The following is an 18,941-nucleotide window of genomic DNA, read 5'->3' as shown; positions in this document are numbered from 1 at the left end:
CCCTTCGCAGGCATTCCCACATTGGATAACTGAGGCTCAAAGATGTGCAGGGACCTGGATCACACAGCTCGTCTGAGACCCAGGCCCAGCTCCTGGGGTGGCATCTGCTTATTCCCCTCTGCTTGCCTGGAAAATTCCTCCCCTAGATGTCCACATGAGTTGCTCCCTCACTTCCTTCAGGCCTCTGCTCAAATTTTTACCTTACCAGAGTCCTCCTCTGACCACTCTATACAATATAGCAACACTACCCCCTCCTCCAACTTCCCCAGCTTTCTTGCTTTCCAAAGCACTCATCACCATCTGACAGTCATATTTATTGGCTTATTTGTGCTTTGTCCTTCTTTTTCCACTAGACTATAAGCCACATGTGGGTAAGGGCTTTATCCATTTTGCTCATTGCTTTATCACTGGGGTCTAGCATAGTTCCTGGCTTAATGAATATGCATTAAATGGGTGAATGCACAACAGCCTCCAATTCACAGGCCACTGATCTCCCAGGAGTGTCCCCACTCTGTTCACAGACAGAGTGACCTGCTGATCCCCAGTAGCACAGGGTAGGCTGGCCTTTCTTTCCAGCCTTGTGGGGAGTCCAAATTAGGTTCCTTAAATGCAGAGGTGGATGTCTAGGCCTGGGGCCCCATGGTCTCTCCATGTGAAAAGGATAAACAGGGTGGGGTTGTAGAAGTCCTGGATTCAAATCCCACTGTTTTACCACCACCCTGATGGTTTGGGGAAAAGACTGTCACAAGAAGTCCCAACTGTCCCAAGAAGGCCCTTCCAAGTGTCAGGGCCTTTGTACTTGCTGTTCATTTGGCCTGGCTGGCTCCTTCTCAACATTTAGGTCTTTTCTCAAATGTCATCTCCTCAGAGAACACCCCTAACCTCCCAGGCTAAAGAGGACTCTGCACCCACACAGGTACCTCTCTTCACACCCCATATTTATTTCTCCCATCACTATTAGTATAACTATTTTCACTTTTACTGTTTCATTTATCTGTTTATTCATTTACTGTCTGTCTCCACTGTAAGATCTATGAGGGAAGATCTTGTTCTTGTTTACTGTTGTATCTCCAACTGTCTGTCTTGTTTACTGTTGTATCTCCAGTGCCTAGAACAGGGTCTGTCTTATAGTAGGTGCTCAGTAAATATTTGTTGAATTAATGTTCTATATCTTCTCCTTCTAGAAACAGGGAAACTGAGGCCCAAAGGCGGAAAGGGAAATGCCAGAGATAACTTAGTCACAACCTAGAGTAGAAGGCAGTGAGGGCAAGTGGAACTGAAGGTCAGGAGACTATGACCTTGGAGGAGGCCCATGTCTCCAAGCCTCAGTTTCCTCATCTGTACGATGGAGTGAGGCAGTCATGACCACTATCCGAGGGGCCTGGTACTAACGGTACCTAGTACCTAGGAGACCTTGACCATTTCCAGGAATGATATCTGCGGTGCAGCATCGGCGCCTCCCCCAGACACAGCTCGAGCGCCCCAAAATCCGCAGAAGGAGAAAACTACAGTCCCCATAGTGCCACGGGCAGCGCCTGCGCATGACTGCCGGCCCGGAGGGCTGCGGGCGCCCTCTAGCGGCACTCTGGCACAGCGCTCCGCTCCGATCCCCGAGGGGAGGGGGGCCCGCGGCGCAGGCAGTCTGAGCGCGCGGCTGCAGCGGCGGAGCCAAAGCCGGGAGCCCAAGCGGCCGCCGGATCGCAGCCCGCGGGGCCAGCCGCAACCATGGGCAACCGTGGCATGGAGGATCTAATCCCGCTGGTCAACCGGCTGCAGGATGCCTTCTCCGCCATCGGCCAGAACGCGGACCTCGACCTGCCGCAGATCGCCGTGGTGGGCGGCCAGAGCGCCGGCAAGAGCTCGGTGCTCGAGAATTTCGTAGGCAGGTAGGAGCGGCGCGCCCCTGAACTCGGACTCCCCCCCGCCCGGGTCCTCCGGGCCTCGCCACCCGGCCCCGACGGCAGACCCTGGCGCTGCACCGCGGAAGGCGCGCCCCCCGCCTCCAGCCAGAAGGAGGCGGCCCACCCCCTCCACGAGAGCCCCTCAGGGGCGCAGCGCCCCCGGCTTGTCCGCAAACGTCAAGCCAGCGGCCACGGGATCACGCCCCCCTCCTCCGCCCCATCCTTTGGGGAAGACAGCGAGACCCTGGCAAAGGGCTGTCCCCCCAACCCCCCTTGGGTACTGAGGGGCCTGCATTACTCAGCTCCTCCCTTCGGCTCTGGGGGTCTCTTGAGGCGGGCAGCATCCCTGGGGCAGTGTCCCCAACCCCAGGCCCTACGGAGGACAGCTCCCTCCTCTCATGGGAATTCCCGGACCGTGGCAGGGGAACCCCCCCCCCACCATAGCCCCTGGGAGAGGAGATAGCCCCGTGGGCATCGGAGAGCAGACGCAGCCTCCCCCCGTCACACACACACCTCTGCGGCTCCAGCCGCCATCCGTGCGCAGCGCGGAAGAGGGGGGCGGCGCGGGTTGCAGGATGAGGAAGAGGACGGTGTGGGGGAGAAACTGCTTCTGATCCTTTACTGAGCAGCCGGCCCCTCGCCCCGCCGCCGCCCCTGGGTGGGGGCACCTGTCAATGTCGTTCTCCCCTTGGCCTAGCAGAGGGATTGTAATGGAGGGAGAAGGCGGCGGAGGGCAGAGATGACTAAGACAGGGAGGCAGGATGGCGGGGAGGGGGGAGCCATTTGCACAACCTAATCCCCCTCCTGTCTCTGATCCCACGAGGCGCTGGGAGGGCCGGGTGGCAAGGAGTCGGGGGCAACCACAAAGACAAAGGGTGTCCTGGGTTTAGGGAGGCAGGCAGGGTCGTGACCCCCACCCCAGGGTCCCCCAAGAAAGGGGAGGCGGAGATGGCTTTTTCGGGTGCTGAGGAGGAGAGAGAGAGGATGGCGCTCTCGGCCCGGTGCTGGAGACCGAGTGGGGGCTGGGCAGACTGATGGGGGGCGGGAGAATTGACACGGACTGGCCCACTGTGTCATCTCCCTCCCTCGCCTTCTTCAGAAACCCTAGCTTTGTGCCAATGACCTTCATGGCTAAAGAAGCGAACGACATGTGGGAGAGGGAGGCAGGTAGAGGCTTCTGCCCTCAGAGGGACAGCAATTCCGGGCCAGACATCCTGGGTCCAAGCCAGCTTCTGCTGTGAAACCTCAGGCGAGTCACTGCCCTCTCAGAGCCTCAGTTTCCCAATCTCTAATATGGACAGTTGGACCGGGTGGTTGTTCCTGCCCCACAAATGACCTGGGAAGCCCAGTGTCAACCCCAGGGATGAGAGGGAAGGATCCTGCCTGGAGCTATGAATCTGGGGTGGGGGGTGGCGGCCAGATCCATCTGGTCAGCAGAGGGGGACGCCGTCTGTCTCCCAGGGACGGGCTCCCAAAGAACTCCCCTCCTAGTCACGTGACCGCCCAGAGCAGCAGAGGCACAGGCAAGAGACACACAGATGGTCCCCCTCCCTATGCCTGGCTGTCAGAGTGAGGGGGTGGGAGGACCCTGGAGACAATGAAGCCCCGGGGTCTTCGTGCTTTATATAGCGCTTGTGGACATCCAGAACTTTCCAGTATACAAACTATAGGCCTGCCTTTCATCCATTGGACATCTGCTGAATACCTGCTCTGTGCCTGCTGCATGCTCTGGGCAGGGGGCACAGAGGGGAAGGTGACCTCAGCTCCCACCTGCTGGGCCCTTCCCATGTGCCCCATGCCATGCAATATGGGATGGGTCACAACAGCCCCATGAGGCAGGTACCGTGATGCCCATCCTGCAGGTGAGGAAACTGAGACACTGAGGTTAGAGGCCATGTCCAAGGTCACAGGGCCAGGAAGGACAGCATCTATTAGACTCCAATCTGGAGCCTGCACAGCTTCTAAGAGCCCAACTCTGCACTGAGCAAAGGGACGTGCAGGGGTGTGGGTCCCCATTTTCCCCATCTGAGTGATGGGCAGACTGACAGCTGCTGCCTTACCTTCCTGAGACAGTGGCCGTGGGGCTCCAGTGAGTTCACGGGTGTAAAAGCTCCCTTTTGTAAACACGTGGGAGGGAGGTGTTGATTGTCAGTTAGGTTTGGGGCCTGCATGTGCCAGTACAGACCAGGCCCCTGCCCTTTCGGAGTTCACTGTCCAGCAGAGAGAGGTGCCAGTAAGTAGACAGCACAGCAGGCCAGCCTGGTCACAGCTGACTTCGGCAACTGTTTGCTTGTTGAGTGGTGGAGTGAGATGTGGATTCTGCCCCAGGAGGCCTGGGCCCTCTCGAAACCCAATACCATTTGACTGTGGCCCTGCAGGAGGATGCACGGGGTGTGCAGACGCAGGCCAGGGGCAGAGCAGGGGTCACTGCGCCTGAGGCGGAGGAGTGAGCAGGGAAACATTACTTGATCCTCATGAAAGTTAGAAAGGAGGCCGGTGTTGGAGTGCAGTCGGGAAACTGAGGTTCACCGGGGCCCCCAGCCAGCACTGCCTGGTCTGTCATGGGTCCCAACCTGTCTACCTAGGACTAGGTCCCCAGACGCATAGGCATGGTAACAGTGGCCCTGCCTCCTGGGGCTTCCTGGGAGTCAACCCCCCATGGAGAGGAAGTGGAATATACAACAGAGGAAGCAAAGATTGCTCCAGGCCAGCCCGGGCTCCCGGGCAACGAGGAGGACCCTGTTGTCAGCTCTGCCATGGAGGTGACCCAAGCAGCTGCCCAGGACCCCGCTAGGACTGGTCTGGGTCTATGCTATTTCTTTGTCCCCCTTTTACAGAAGGGAAAACTGAGGCTGATTCATTGAGTCATTCAGCAGATATATGAAGAAGAAAACTGGGGAATGGGGTCAATGCTGGGAGGGAAAAGGGCCACTTTCCACAGGGAGGTCAGAGAAGGTCTCTAGGAGGTGGTGACATCTGAGAGGAGAACTGAGGGATGAGAAGCCACGTGACTCTCTGGGGAGAGCATTCTAGGTGGAGGGAACAGCAAATGCAAAGGCCCTGGGGCAGTAATGAATTTGGTGTGCTTGAAGAACAGAAAGGAAGCACTGGGGCTGGTGTTTTGTAAGCAAGGCGGACACAGCATCGGGGAGTAGGCTGGGGCTAGATCTACAAGGCCCTCAGATTATGCTGAGGAGCTGGGTTTGTTTTCATTATTATGAGAAGCTTTTAAGTAATGGAGTGACTTGAGCTGATTCCAGCAAGTATGTGACTTGGGGAGGGGGGCAGGAGACAGATGAGGAGGCTGCTGCGGTGGGCAAAGGTGACAGGGCCTGGACCAGGGCTTTAGCAGAGAGAGGAGGAGACCTGTGGGGTTCAGGATGCATTTTGGAGGAAAGTCCCACAAAACCTGCTGGTGGATGGGATGTGGAAGGTGAGGAAAGAAGAATCCAAGATAACTTCCACACCTTTAACCGCAGGTGGGTGTTGGCGCCATTAACAGAGTACAGGAGGAGCCAGGTGGGGGGCTGGGGGTAAAATCAGGAGTTTGGTTTTGAACTCTTTGAGTCTGACATGTCAGGTGGGCAGTGTGGTGATGCAGGTCGGAAGCTCAGGGGGAAGGCTGGCTGGAAATATAAATTTGGAAGAGATAGGATGTAAACCCGTGAGCATAGATGTGATCATCTTGGGGGTAAGTGCAGACAGAGGAGTGTGCGTGGGCCCCAGGACACCCCAGCATGTTGTGAGTAGATGTCTGGTGCCCTAGGTTTCCCTTTGTCTGCCCCCAGCTGCGTGCCCCCTCCCCACAATACCCATCCGGCGTCAAGTCTGGTGTCCTGGGATAGGCTTCCAGCCTCCGACGCCCCTGGCCTTGCTCACTTTGGTGCCCAGGCATGCTGACATTTGGGCAGTGCCCACCTTCCCTCCCGTTTGGCCCCTGGGGAGGCCAAGGCCAGTGGGAGTGTGGTAGAGGGACTGAGCGCTCAGGCTCTGGAAGCAGACCTGGGTTTGTAGCTTACCTCTGCCACTTACAAGCTGGGCAACATTGGGCATGTTTCTTTTTTTTTCATTTTTATTTTTATTTTTTATTAGTTTCTGCTTTATAACAAAGTGAATCAGTCATACATATACATCTGCTCCCACATCCCTTCCCTCTTGCGTCTCCCTCCCTCCCACCCTCCCTATCCCACCCCTCCAGGCGGTCACAAAGAACCGAGCTGATCTCCCTGTGCTCTGCGGCTGCTTCCCACTATCTATCTACCTTACGTTTGGTAGTGTATATATGTCCATGCCTCTCTCTCGCTTTGTCACAGCTTACCCTTCCCCCTCCCCATATCCTCATATCCTTAAACCCTGCCCGGCTGCTACTTCCTCATCTGTAAAATGGGGATAATAATACCACCTCCCTCATGGGATTGTGGCGAGTGTTGACGTCATACCCGTGAAGCACTCAGGGTAAGGTCTGGCACAGAGGATGCACCCATTCTGCTCCTGCCTGGGCACAGGTACCAGCTGGGAGGAGGGCCAGGGTGAGGGTGGAGGTGGGAGAATCTCCTCTAGCCAGGGTAGCGAAGGAAGCCTGGGGAGTGAGCCTCTGCCCAGAGCCCACAGGGCAGCCTGTGGGTAGTGTTTTGGGTTTCCCTGGTGACTCTGCCTACCCCTGCTCAGGCTCTCTGCCTCCTACCAATCCCCTTGCCCCTTCCTCTGCATTTGCGTCCCAGCACAGACTTGTGCTGGTCTCTGGCCTCAGAGAGCCCCTCTCTTGGTCAGCCCCAGCCCACTGCCCACTACTAAGATCTGTCGCTTCCTCTGAACACTTCGGGCTACATCTTAGTGGTCCCATTTCCCAGGTTTGGAGACTGAGGCCAAAGATGATTAGGGGATAATTGAGACATCAAAAGTAGAAAGTCGCTGACTGGAGGGGGCAGAGAGAACTGACATCTCCTTGGCACTTGCAGCATGCCAGGCCCTAAGGATACAGCTCTGAAGAAGCCAGACCCACCCCTATTGTGGGGGAGGGCGGGCTGCGGGGGAGGGGGCTCACAGCTGAGCAGGACAGACAGACGCTACATCACACAAAGAGCTCTTTTGTTGTGTGTTGGAAAAAGGGTACCAGGAGCCTCGATATTGAAGGGAGGGGAGTCGTCAGGGGGCCAGGGAAGGCATTTGAGCACTTAAGTCTGGGCCTGAGCAAAAATAGGACTTGGTCAGGCAAAGGAGTGAACATACTCCGGGTTCAGGGTCCCACCTGAGCAAAGGCCCGAGGTGGGAGGGAGCCCAGTGGGTCTGAGAACCCAGACGAAAGGCTGTGAGGAGCAGAGGTCACAGTGAGACCAGGAGGGTCGCGGAGGCGCTGCCGGCCCTTCAGCCATCCCCACCCAGAGAGCCCGCGATGCTGCCGGGCAGCCACACTCTGCTCCCCCTCTCCCTGCTCAGAGCGCGCACCTGCCACGCGCCCACAGCCCGCCCCGCGTGCCCAGCCCCGCCAGAGGACGTCTTCCCCAAACCCCCGCCCCACCCAGTGGCCCCAAGGAGCTGGGAATGAAAGGTGACTCTGGCAGACGGCAGCTGATCCCGGCGCCAGGAGAATCGAGTTTCCCAGGCCTTGGCTGGGGTCGGAGGGTCGGAACCTGGCGGGCGGGTGAGGAGGGGCGGGGCGGGAGCGGAGGCAGCCAGTCACGGACGTGGTGTTATCAGCCCTGGAACAAGAGCAGAAGTGGAGCCCACGTGCCGTATGTCTAAATATTCCTGTTATAAATCAAGCTAAGGAATTGCTAAATACAATACATTCTGCCCTCCCACCTTGACAAACACACCTTCAAAGCAACCTGGCAGGCTGGTGTTGAATATAGAATTTCAGACTCCTCCGAGCTCTGTGATGGGATGGGAAGCGTCTCTCTCCAGGCTGCCCTCATATTCCAGCTCCATCCCCGTCCCCAGAAAGGATCCCCCTTAACCCCCCGGGGTTGCCTCCCCGAAGCGAGGGCCGCCCCCAGGGTGGGCAGAAGCTAGAGGTAGGCTTGAGACCCCTAGGAGGGGTGCACAGGCTCCAGTTGGGCACCTTCCCTTGATCCTTGGGAATCCCATGCTTCATGGGGATGGTGAGGCCGGAGACCTCAACTGGGATGGGGTGCAAGGTCAGGGCCCCGATTCCCCAGGTCCAAGGGCATCGCTGATTATTGTCTTTTTGGAACCAACAACCTGTCAGTAGGAGGAGCATCGTCCCAAGTTTTCAGATGGTGAAATGGCACAGAGAGGGTAGGGGACCTGCCTGAAGTCACACAGCGGTGGAATCAGAGGCAGAACAAGAACCAGCACAGGTCTCCTGCCTCCATGTGAATGTCCACCATCTTCACCCCAACCCATGTGCCTCCATCTCCATACACCTCAGCTTCTCCTCCTCTTCTCTCTCTGGGTGTCTCTCGGGCACTCTTACCCGCTCCCTGGACTGAAATCTGGCTAGGGAATATGAACTGTTTGCAGCAGTCAGCTCCAGCAACTTGGAATTACTACAGGCAACAGGAAAAAGAGGAATATTGGCCTTGGAAGGTGTTTGAGACAGTCACCTAAATGGCATCTTCCCAGTGCCCTGGCCAGAGGCCCCGGGATCAGCTCCCCCCTCCTCTCTCATCCTCTCCATCCATTCAGTCTACAAGCCCTGTGTATTCTGCCCCAGTCCACCCCCCTCTCTCTACCTTGGCCACCACCACCTTTGTCTTAGCACCTGGGGCAGCTGCCTCTCTTGCCATTCTCCGTCTGACAGCACAGAACTCTCTATGGTTTCCCAATCTGATCCCCTCTGCTTGAAGCCCTCCTTAGCCCCCCTACCCTCCAACCAGAGCCCTAGCTCCTGAGTTGAGACCCTGAGGCCTGCCTTACCCAGCCTGGCTTCCCCTCCAGCCGCTCCCTCCTGGGCCACCTGGGTCTCTTGCAGTTCATGGGAAAATGGGCCATCCCTCTCCCTCACTATCCTGAGTGCCGTTGCGTGTGCTGTTCTCTCTGCCGGGAAGGCTCTTCACCACACCTCCGTCTTCTTCCTTCACTGGCTCAACCTCCAAGGCTCACATCAGCCAACACCTCCTCCACGATGCCTTCCCTGATCACCCTCCAGCCCATGACCTCCATGTGTATGGTAGGGCTCAGTTTTTCCAGAATGAGGGACCATAGAGGGAGAAAGAGGCCCATGGCCTTGGGCTGAGAGCTCCCTGCAGAGGAGTTCCAACCGAGGTTACTATAAACATTTTATCTGTTTATTACTGCATCACTCTTTTATCACTGGTCTTAGCACAGGGAAACAAGGCCACCAGCCAGGATGGGGAGAAACATCTCAGCAGGTGAATGCAATGCTCTCTAGCACACACAGGCACCTAGCACATGATGGGCACTCAGGTGGCTCATGGCATCACCAATAGGCACTCTGTTAGATCCTTCTACAGCCAGGATCTCAAGGCATCCCCTCAACAACCCTAGGAGGGAGCTGCTGGATTGTGTCCCATTTCACTGATGAGGAAACTGAGGTTAGGAGCAGAGAAATAATTTAGTGGTGGAGCTGAGATTCCTTCACAGCAAGCTGCTGGTGATAAGAAATAAGGATCCAGATGTAGCTCTGTATTGAGCGACTTGGGAAAAGTTTGTGCTGAGCTGTTAGGTAGCAAAGCCACTACCCAAGTGTGGCTCAGAGCCCCGGGCACAAGTAGGCACATGAGGGGCACCTGACTTCATCTCTCTGAGCCTCAGTTTCTTCCCCTTTATGTTGGGGAAACTGGACAGGCCAACCTCACACAGCCATTCGAGAATCAAACAAGAGGATGCAGATTTCTTAAACAGCTTTATCAAGGTATAATTTACATGCCATACAATTCACCCATTTTTAGTGCACACTTCAATGGTTTTTAGCATATTTACAGACTTGTGCAACCATCATCACAATCTAATTTTAGAACACTTCCATCACCCCCAAAAGAAACCTCGTGATGATGCAGATTTTAGAGCCCCCGGCAGAGTCCTTGGCCAGCAGTCAACAATGCATCAGTGTTTGCCATGACTATTATTATAAGTGATAAAATGTTTACAACGGTGAGCCCCAGGTGTTGCGGTGTTGGTTGCTTTTTATTTTTGCAACATTTTATTTATTTATTTATTTTCCTGACTCAATAGCTGGAAACAGCAATTTCTTTTTTTTTTGAATTTTTGAATTTTATTTTATTTATTTTTTATACAGCAGGTTCTTATTAGTTATCCATTTTATGCATATTAGTGTATATATGTCAATCCCAATCTCCCAATTCATCCCACCACCACCACCACCCACCCCCGCCACTTTCCCCCCTTGGTGTCCATATGTTTGTTCTCTGCATCTGTGTTTCTATTTCTGCCCTGCAAACCAGTTCATCTGTACCAGTTTTCTGGGTTCCATATATATGTGTTAATATATGATATTTGTTTTTCTCTTTCTGACTTACTTCACTTGTATGACAGTCTCTAGATCCATCCAAGTCTCTACAAATGACCCAATTTCATTCCTTTTTATGGCTGAGTAATATTCCATTGTATATATGTACCACAACTTCTTTATCCATTCGTCTGTCGATGGGCATTTAAGTTGCTTCCATGACCTGGCTATTGTAAATAGTGCTTCAATGAACATTGGGGTGCATGTGTCTTTTTGAATTATGGTTTTCTCCGGGTATATGCCCAGTAGTGGGATTGCTGGGTCGTATGGTAGTTCTATTTTTAGTTTTTTAAGGAACCTCCATACCGTTCTCCATAGTGATTGTATCAATTTTCATTCCCACCAACAGTGCAGGAGGGTCCCCTTTTCTCCACACCCTCTCTAGCATTTGTTGTTTGTAGATTTTCTGATGATGCCCATTCTAACTGGTGTGAGGTGATACCTCATTGTAGTTTTGATTTGCATTTCTCTAATAATGAGTGATGTTGAGCAGCTTTTCATGTGCTTCTTGGCCATCTCAACATTTTATTTTGTGAAATTTTTCAATTTTATTTTAATTTTTTAAATTCATTTTTATTGGAGTATAGTTGATTTACAATGTTGTGTTAGTTTCTGCTGTACAGCAAAGTGAGTCACTTATACATATACGTGTATCCACTCTTTTTTTAGATTCTATTCCCATATAGGTCATTACAGAGTACTGAGTAAAGTTCCCTGTGCTATACAGTAGGTTCTTATTAGTTATCTATTTTATATATAGTAGTCGAAAGTTGTTTTTTGTTTTTTGCGGTACGCGGACCTCTCACTGTTGTGGCCTCTCCCGTTGCAGAGCACAGGCTCCGGACGCGCAGGCTCAGCGGCCATGGCTCACGAGCCCAGCCGCTCCGTGGCATGTGGGATCTCCCCGGACCGGGGCACGAACCCGTGTCCCCTGCATCGGCAGGCAGACTCTCAACCACTGCGCCACCAGGGAAGCCCCAAAAGTTTTTTAAAAGGGAGAACATATGATTTTTTAAGGTACAGGCAAAAGAGAAATTGATTTTCATTTTGAAAGTATAAAGTCATCAACACTTGAAGGAAAGGAAAGAGGAAGGAAGGGAGGGAGGCAGGAAGGAAAGAAGCAAAGAAGAAACGTAGGAAGGGGCGTCCGGAGCCTGCGCTCTGCAACGGGAGAGGCCACAACAGTGAGAGGCCCGCGTACCGCAAAAAAAAGAAGAAGAAGAAGAAACGTAGGAAGGATGGAAGGATAAGGTGGAAGGAAAGATCACAGATTTTCTTTTTTTTAATTAATTAATTATTTTTAACATTTAAAAAAATTATTTATGTATTTATTTATTTATTTATTTTGGCTGCGTTGGGTCTTTGTTGCCGCGCGCGGGCTTTCTCTAGTTGCGGTGAGTGGGGGCTACTCTTCGTTGCGGTGCGCGGGCTTCTCATTGCGGTGGCTTCTCTTGTTCCCGAGCATGGGCTCTAGGTGCCCGGGCTTCAGGAGTTGTGGCTCACGGGCTCTGGAGTGCAGGCTCAGTAGTTGTGGCACACGGGTTTAGTTGCTCCACGGCATGTGGGATCTTACTGGACCAGGGCTCGAATTCGTGTCCCCAGCATTGGCAGGCGGATTCTTAACCACTGCGCCACCAGGGAAGCCCCATAGATTTTCTTTAATAGAGAAAAAGGATGTTGTGGAGAGAGCACCGGTCTTGGAGTCCAGAGCCCTGGGCACCAGTCCTACCCTGCTGCCAACTTGCACTGTGAACTTGGGCAACACTCTTCCCCTTTTTATGCCTCAGTTTCCACATCTGTGCAATGAGGGCGATGGTGGGAGGACTGTAGGAGCTTTGTCAAATCATTCTTTCGGTCGACAGGGGCATCCCGAGTGCCCGCTCAGTGCCAGGCTCCGAGCTGGGTGCTGGGAATACGGTGGTAAACAGGACCAACCCTGTTGACTGGACATCAGAATATCAGGGGAAGCTAAGGCCAGGGCTGCCCTAAAATGTTCAAACCTCAGCTGGAAATTCATGGGCTGTGCAACGAAGTGGGCCGGCCTGGGGCCTCCTGGGGCCGCAGGAACAGAGCGGGACTTGTTGCCTGGCCTCACCTCCTCCCCACTGTGTTTCTTGGCCCATCCACTCCCTCGCCTCCACCCTGGATCCCTGCTTCAGAGGGCATCTCACAGCCTGCCTGGCCCGCTTGCCTACCACTTCCAAGGCAAGGTTTGGCAGGAAATATCCTGGCCTCCATCCACTCTTCCGGCCAGCCCCCAGGAGACCCACCTTCCAACTCCCTCCCTGCTGCATCAATTGGTGACATGGTTGTGGGAGCCCAGCCTGTGTTCTCAGATTGCTCAACAAGTCATATTTATAATCATTGCTACCATTTATTCAGGCATTAGTTTATGTAAGCCTCACAGAAACCCATTTTACTGAGAAGGAAACTGAGGCTCAGAGAGGCCTGGTCATTTGTCCATAGCCACACAGCTCCTAAGTGGCCGCTCTGACATCCAACGCCTGGCCTGTCTGACATCAGAGCCCAGGAAACAAGAGACTTATAAGGATGACTGCCGCTGGGTACCTGCCAGACCAAACATGCTCCTTCCTGCTGTTGTTTACATTCAGCAGGACCCAGAAACCAGGCTTCCAGAGCAATAGTCCCGGATCTCCGATACCAGAGTAGGGGTGGGGTCACTTCGGCCCTTTGGTGTAATTTCTCCAGGCCCCTCTGGGGTGACAGTGCCAGTTCAGACGGGGAGTATGTGGCGCCTGGAGGTCGTGAGACGTGTTTATTTCATCCTCCCTGTGCTTCAGGTTTGAAGGTCCTTCTGCAGATGGCGAGGCAAGGCCTCCCCGGGAAGCCACCATCTGTCCAGGATGAGTGGGAGGGGCTGGCCTGTCACCATCCACCCCTCCCACACGTCCCTCGAGGCTGGTGGGCCCGGCACACTCTTCTCTGGGCACCAGTCCTGTCCTCCTAACCAGGAGCTGGGTGGGAGGTGCAGGGGGGGCTCTGGCTGGAGGCCAGATCTGGCCCGAATCCCCAGTGGGGAGGCACCAAGGTACACTTTAACAGAGGGCATGGGGCAGCCTTTCCGGTTGAAAGGCAGGAGCTGTGGAGCCGCTCAGCCGTGCTCGCTCCTACCAGTGTAGCCTGAGCCCCTGCTGTAGCCCAGCCTGTGCCCAGCGTGGGAATCCAACAGGGAGCAAGGCGCTCAGTCTGGACATGGGAACCAGCCGGTGCTTGTCACTGCCTGTCCAGGCACGTGGGGCCGGAGAGCCGGCCTCCCGGTCCTGGTCCCATCTCGGCCACCTCTCCTACCTCTCCCATTGCTGTGTGGCCTCACAGCTCCCTGCCCTTCTGTGGGCCTCTGTTCCACCCTCTGGACAATGACAGGGGAGTGAGACGTTCTCTGAAAACTGCACCTCCTTGATGTCCATCGTTTCCACCCAACATTCTGTGGTCAGAATCCCAAGATCCAATTCAGTGCCCGAAGGAGGTGAGGCAGAGGGTTCTTCAGACTCTTGGACTCCTTGCTGAAATCTGGGGAGCCTCCGAGGGAAGAGACCGAGGGCAGGAGGACCTCCTTGACAGGCCCCTCCAGCTGCTGAGCGCCTACTATGTACCAGGCATGGGCTAAGCTCTCGGTGAAAGGGCTCCAAGGATCCTCCCACAGCCATGCGTGGTAGTATGTGATGCCTGGTTTAGATCATGTGGTTTACAGCTGAGGACCCTGAGGCCCAGAGCATGAAGCAACTTGCCCCGGGGGCACCAGGCCGGGGAATGGCCAAGGCAGGATTCGAACCCAGGGCCTCTGCCCGGCACTGGCTCCTCATCACTGAGCCAGTGATCCTTAAACTTGACAGGAACATGAAAATCATATGGGGATCGTGTTTAAAGTCCAGATTCCCTCCTCCCCTCCCCTGCCCGCCCCTGAGATTCTAACCCAGCCTGTCTGAGGAATGTGCATTTGAACAGGCTGCCTGGGGAACTCTGACACAGACTGTGTGAGGGCCTCCCTTTGAGAACCTGGGCCAGGGCCAAGTTGGGGCCCCTCCCCACCTGGGCACCCCATCCCCACCCCAGCCCTGGGAGATCCTGGTCAGAGGAGGTACTCTGCTCCCACACATGGCCCTGTGCTCTAATCTCAGCTTCCCATAAGCTGCTTGTCCTTTAAGTAGCCCTGGGAGGCTGCAACTCGGAGCAGGCTGGAGCAGACCCTTGACCACCCCTCCAGCTGGGCCCTGGGCTCCCCACACCCTCTATGTGGCACCTCAGGGACCTCCGCCCCTCTGGCCTGCCAGGGCCAAGTGGGCCCATCTGTGTGGGGGGCGGAGGGGTGCTGTCAGGGAAGAGCTCCAGGGAAGGTTCATGTCTCTGCATGGGGAGGGGGCTCTCTGTGGGGAGTCCCATCCTTCCCAACCCCTCCTGCAGTTTCCATGGCAACTACTGTTGCCATGGTACTGCTGGGTGAGGAGCTGGTGGGGAAGAAGGTAGACCCCAGGCCCCCAGGCCCACCCCAGCCTCTGTGAGAACAGATGTCCTACCTCCGCAGCCCTGAGGGATCCCAAGTACTAGGGGGTCACCCCTGCAAAGGCATCAGCGAATAAAGGATGGGAGAGACAGAGACAGGAAGCTCCCCCCCTGCTCGCTTCCCCCCCCCAGTTAATCACCTCCCTCTCTGTGCTGCCTGGTGCACCTCCATTCCAGCACATGTCACACTGCATTGCATTATCTGTTTACTTCTCTCTCTCCCATCATGCTGTGAGCTCCTCGGGGTGGGAACTGTCTGACTCATCTCCTCGCATCCCCAGGGCCCAGCACAGAGCCTGGCACAGAGCAGCTGCTCCCAAATATGTTCTAGACTGAATTTAATTGAATTACATAAAAAGCCAAGTCTGGCTCCTCAGGTTTAGAAGGCAGCAGAGTTTGATGGGCAAGTTCGCAGGCTCTGGAGTCCAACAGCCTCAGGATTGAATCCCAGCTCTGCCATTCCTCATTGGGTGAACTTGGCCTTTCTGAGCCTCAGTTGCCTCATCTGTAAAATGATCATTTCCATATGGGAGCACTTTTTTTTTTTTTTTTTTTTTTGTGGTACACAGCCCTCTCACTGTTGTGGCCTCTCCCGTTGCGGAGCACAGGCTCCGGACGCGCACGCTCAGCGGCCATGGCTCACGGGCCCAGCCGCCCCGCGGCATGTAGGATCTTCCCGGACCGGGGCACGAACCCGTGTCCCCTGCATCGGCAGGCGGACTCTCAACCACTGCGCCACCAGAGAAGCCCTGGGAGCACTTTTTGAGGACTTGGGAATTCAGTGCCCATTTATTAAGGACGTCTTGTGTGCTAAGCCTTGTGCTGAGCCATGGGATACAGCGACAGATGGAAAGATGCAAGCCCACCCTTCTGAAGCTCAGAGTCTTGCACAAATGAAAAGCATTTGCCTGGCACCTAGAAATGATGGTTAAATGCAGGATTTATCATTCTCCTTCTCCATAAGGCGGCTGACTCCACCCCATTAGCCTCTGCTCTCCCTAGAGGTGGGGCAAGGTGAGAACAGGGGATGGAAGAGGCCTCCCCAGGGTCCCCAGATGAGGCCTTGAACCCAGAAACCTGGGCCTACTCTGTTGTCCCCAAACCCTCTGCCCCAAACCTGCTTTGTGAGTCCGGGTCAGGCTCTGGGCTGGGGGCAGGGGATCCATGTTCATGATCTGGCTGTGTCCCAACCCTATAGGATCTTTTTTTTTTTTTTTTAAATAAATTTAGTTATTTATTTTTGGCTGTGTTGGGTCTTCGTTGCTGCACGTGGGCTTTCTCTAGTTGCAGCGAGCGGGGGCTATTCTTCGTTGTGGCACGCGGGCTTCTCATTGCAGTGGCTTCTCTTGTGGAGCACGGGCTCTAGGTGCACGGGCTTCAGTAGTTGTGGCTCGCGGGCTCTAGAGCACAGGCTCAGCAGTTGTGGCATACGGGCTTAGTGGCTCCGTGCATTGGCAGGCAGATTCTTAACAACTGTGCCACCAGGGAAGTCCCCCTTTAGGATCTTGAGTGTATCCTTTCCCCTCCCTGGGCCTCCATGTGCCTCTCCATGAATGAGGTGACTGGCCAGATCTCTGTGGTCCCTCAAGCTCTGGCCTCCTTCCCCCTTTCCTGAGTCCTAGGAATCCCATAACTGTGATCCCAACAGCCTGATCCCTGGAGAGGCCTCCACTGTCCTTCTTGTGCTGGCCTGGGTGGGGCCGTGGGTGTGTGGGTGGGGAGGTGAGAAGAGCTGACAGGAGAGAGAGAAGTGGCACCCTCAAGAGTTAGCTGAAAGGACTGGTGAGGTTGACACAGCAGATGTCTGAGGAATAGACATCAGGTCTAGGGGCATGAGGTGACTTTGGGATGCCTCAGTCCAGTCCTTTAAAGGGAGCTGGGGGGCTTCCCTGGTGGCGCAGTGGTTGAGAGTCCGCCTGCCGATGCAGGGGACACGGGTTCGTGTCCTGGTCCGGGAAGATCCCACATGCCGCGGAGCGACTGGGCCCGTGAGCCATGGCCGCTGAGCCTGTGCTTCCGGAGCCTGTGCTCCGCAACAGGAGAGGCCACAACAGTGAGAGGCCCGCGTACCGCAAAAAAAAAAAAAAAAGGGAGCTGTGTCTTCAGGGAGTTGAAGGGCAGAAAGCTTTCACCAGAGAGTCAAACAGATCTGTGCCCAGGGTCTGGTAGATACTGGCTGGGCAACCTGAATGTCTCTGAGCCTCAGTTTCCTCGTCTGTAAAATGGGGATAATAACAGTGTCTTCCTCATGAGGCTATTGTGTGGAGTCCAGGAGATATTGCCCACGAAGAGCCTGGCATGCAGTAGGTACTTAAGGAGCATAAGTTCTTTTCCTTGCCTCCTCCTTCCCCCCATCCCCCTCATCCTCAACCCCAGCCAGATGGGGCCCAGGGAAGGGGAAGTGAGATGCTGCCTTTCCCCACAGCGGAAGGGTGGGGAGGAGGTGCAACTCCATTTCCTTGGCATCCACTCTGTGGCCACTGGATGCTTGGGCACGTGGGGTGGGGCACCCCATGCCTCAGTTTCTCCTGAGTTGAATGGCAGTGGCTGGGTTGGGGCAGGGACTTCCTGTTGGCTCAGAATTAACACAGGGCAGACCTGAGAGAGGTCTGGGGGCCAGTTCAGAAGCACAAATTCTGTGACCCAGAGGATTTGGAGGTGATCTGTTACGCCTCTCTCAGCTGCCCTCTCCCCTTAGTGAAGCCCTTAGGCTAAGGTGTGGCAGGGAACTTTGGGCAAGCTTTGGGGCTCCCAGTGGCAGGACAAGTGCCCCTGGGACAGAGGGAGCCTCCTCAGACCTTGCCCCTCTTCTCACCCCCAACTCACTGCAGGGACTTCCTGCCCCGAGGATCTGGCATTGTCACCCGACGCCCCCTGGTCCTGCAGCTGGTCAATGCTGCCACAGGTATGGGCTTCCCCTCTTTGGGCCTCATTCCCCATCCGAACAGCGGGGATAAAAATGCGTAACAGACAGATGGCTTTGCGTGGAGGGAGGGAGAAGAAGGCAACGTTTTGTGTGTGTGTGTGTGGTTGGGGGGGGGGTCTTTTCCCAGCGGAAGATGGGACCCAGGTGGGTGCCGGCTATTATGATTTTTACTCCCCCTTGCCCCCCTCCTTCTGGGGCAGAATATGCCGAGTTCCTGCACTGCAAGGGGAAGAAATTCACCGACTTCGAGGAGGTGCGCCTGGAGATTGAGGCTGAGACCGACCGGGTGACTGGCACTAACAAGGGCATCTCTCCGGTGCCCATCAACCTCCGCGTCTACTCGCCGCACGGTGAGGAGACCTGGCCCTGGCCCCGCCCCCAGCCTCTTGGCTCCGTCTCTGAGCCCCGCCCCTTAGGAACCATCTTCTTGGCCCCGCCCCTTAGCTGGCCCCTCCTCAAGGGCTTCACCCCTCCTGCAGACTCCGCCCCCACAGCGACTCCTCTGCGCATCCTACCCCTAGTCCCACACTGCCACGGCTCCGCCCACCCCTGGCCGCGCCTCTAACGGGCCTCCGTTTAGCCCTTCGCGTTTCCCTAACCCCACCCACCTACGGCCACGCTCCCAAACAGATCCTCTCTAAGCCCGGCCCTGTTCCTTAATCCGCCCGCCCCCGGCCACGCCCCTCGCCTTGAGCCCGCCTTCTCGCCGCCCTGTCCAGTGCTGAACCTGACCTTAGTGGACCTGCCCGGAATGACCAAGGTCCCAGTGGGGGACCAACCTCCCGACATCGAGTTCCAGATCCGGGACATGCTTATGCAGTTCGTCACCAAGGAGAATTGCCTCATCTTGGCCGTGTCCCCAGCCAACTCCGACCTGGCCAACTCTGATGCCCTCAAGGTCGCCAAGGAGGTGGACCCCCAGGGTAGGTTTTCACAGGTAGCCGATGCGCAAGGCCCTGGGGGTCTATTCACAGCGTAAGGCGGAGCCACTGGAGGGTCTAAGCGAATAGGGGTGGGATCAGATTTATGCCTTTAAAAATCATTTTGGCTACTGTGGAGAATGAATGAGGCGGGGACAGCAGAGGCAGGCAGTGGGTAAGGGAGGGTGTGGGCTGGGAGAAGGGGGAGTGGGGTGGGATTG

General features: G+C 55.4%; 1 protein-coding gene across 13 annotated transcripts in view; it reads left to right on the top strand.

The window, feature by feature from the left end:
• The first annotated feature begins 1,725 nt into the window (after window positions 1–1,725).
• The window catches only part of DNM1 (dynamin 1), a 46,198-nt gene continuing 28,982 nt past the window's right edge, over window positions 1,726–18,941 (top strand). For all 13 annotated transcript variants that reach the window (XM_060102536.1, XM_060102537.1, XM_060102531.1 and 10 more), the window contains exons 1-4: window positions 1,726–1,886; window positions 17,706–17,779; window positions 18,001–18,150; window positions 18,520–18,723. In XM_060102536.1, coding sequence (XP_059958519.1) covers window positions 1,726–1,886; window positions 17,706–17,779; window positions 18,001–18,150; window positions 18,520–18,723 — 589 coding nt within the window. The remainder of the gene's footprint in view (window positions 1,887–17,705; window positions 17,780–18,000; window positions 18,151–18,519; window positions 18,724–18,941) is intronic.

This window comes from Mesoplodon densirostris, chromosome 6, assembly GCF_025265405.1.
Source record: "Mesoplodon densirostris isolate mMesDen1 chromosome 6, mMesDen1 primary haplotype, whole genome shotgun sequence".
In the NCBI taxonomy this organism is placed as follows: Eukaryota; Metazoa; Chordata; class Mammalia; order Artiodactyla; family Ziphiidae; genus Mesoplodon; species Mesoplodon densirostris.
The sequence above is the reverse complement of the archived record's forward strand: the minus strand, read 5'-3'. Positions and strand labels throughout refer to the sequence as shown.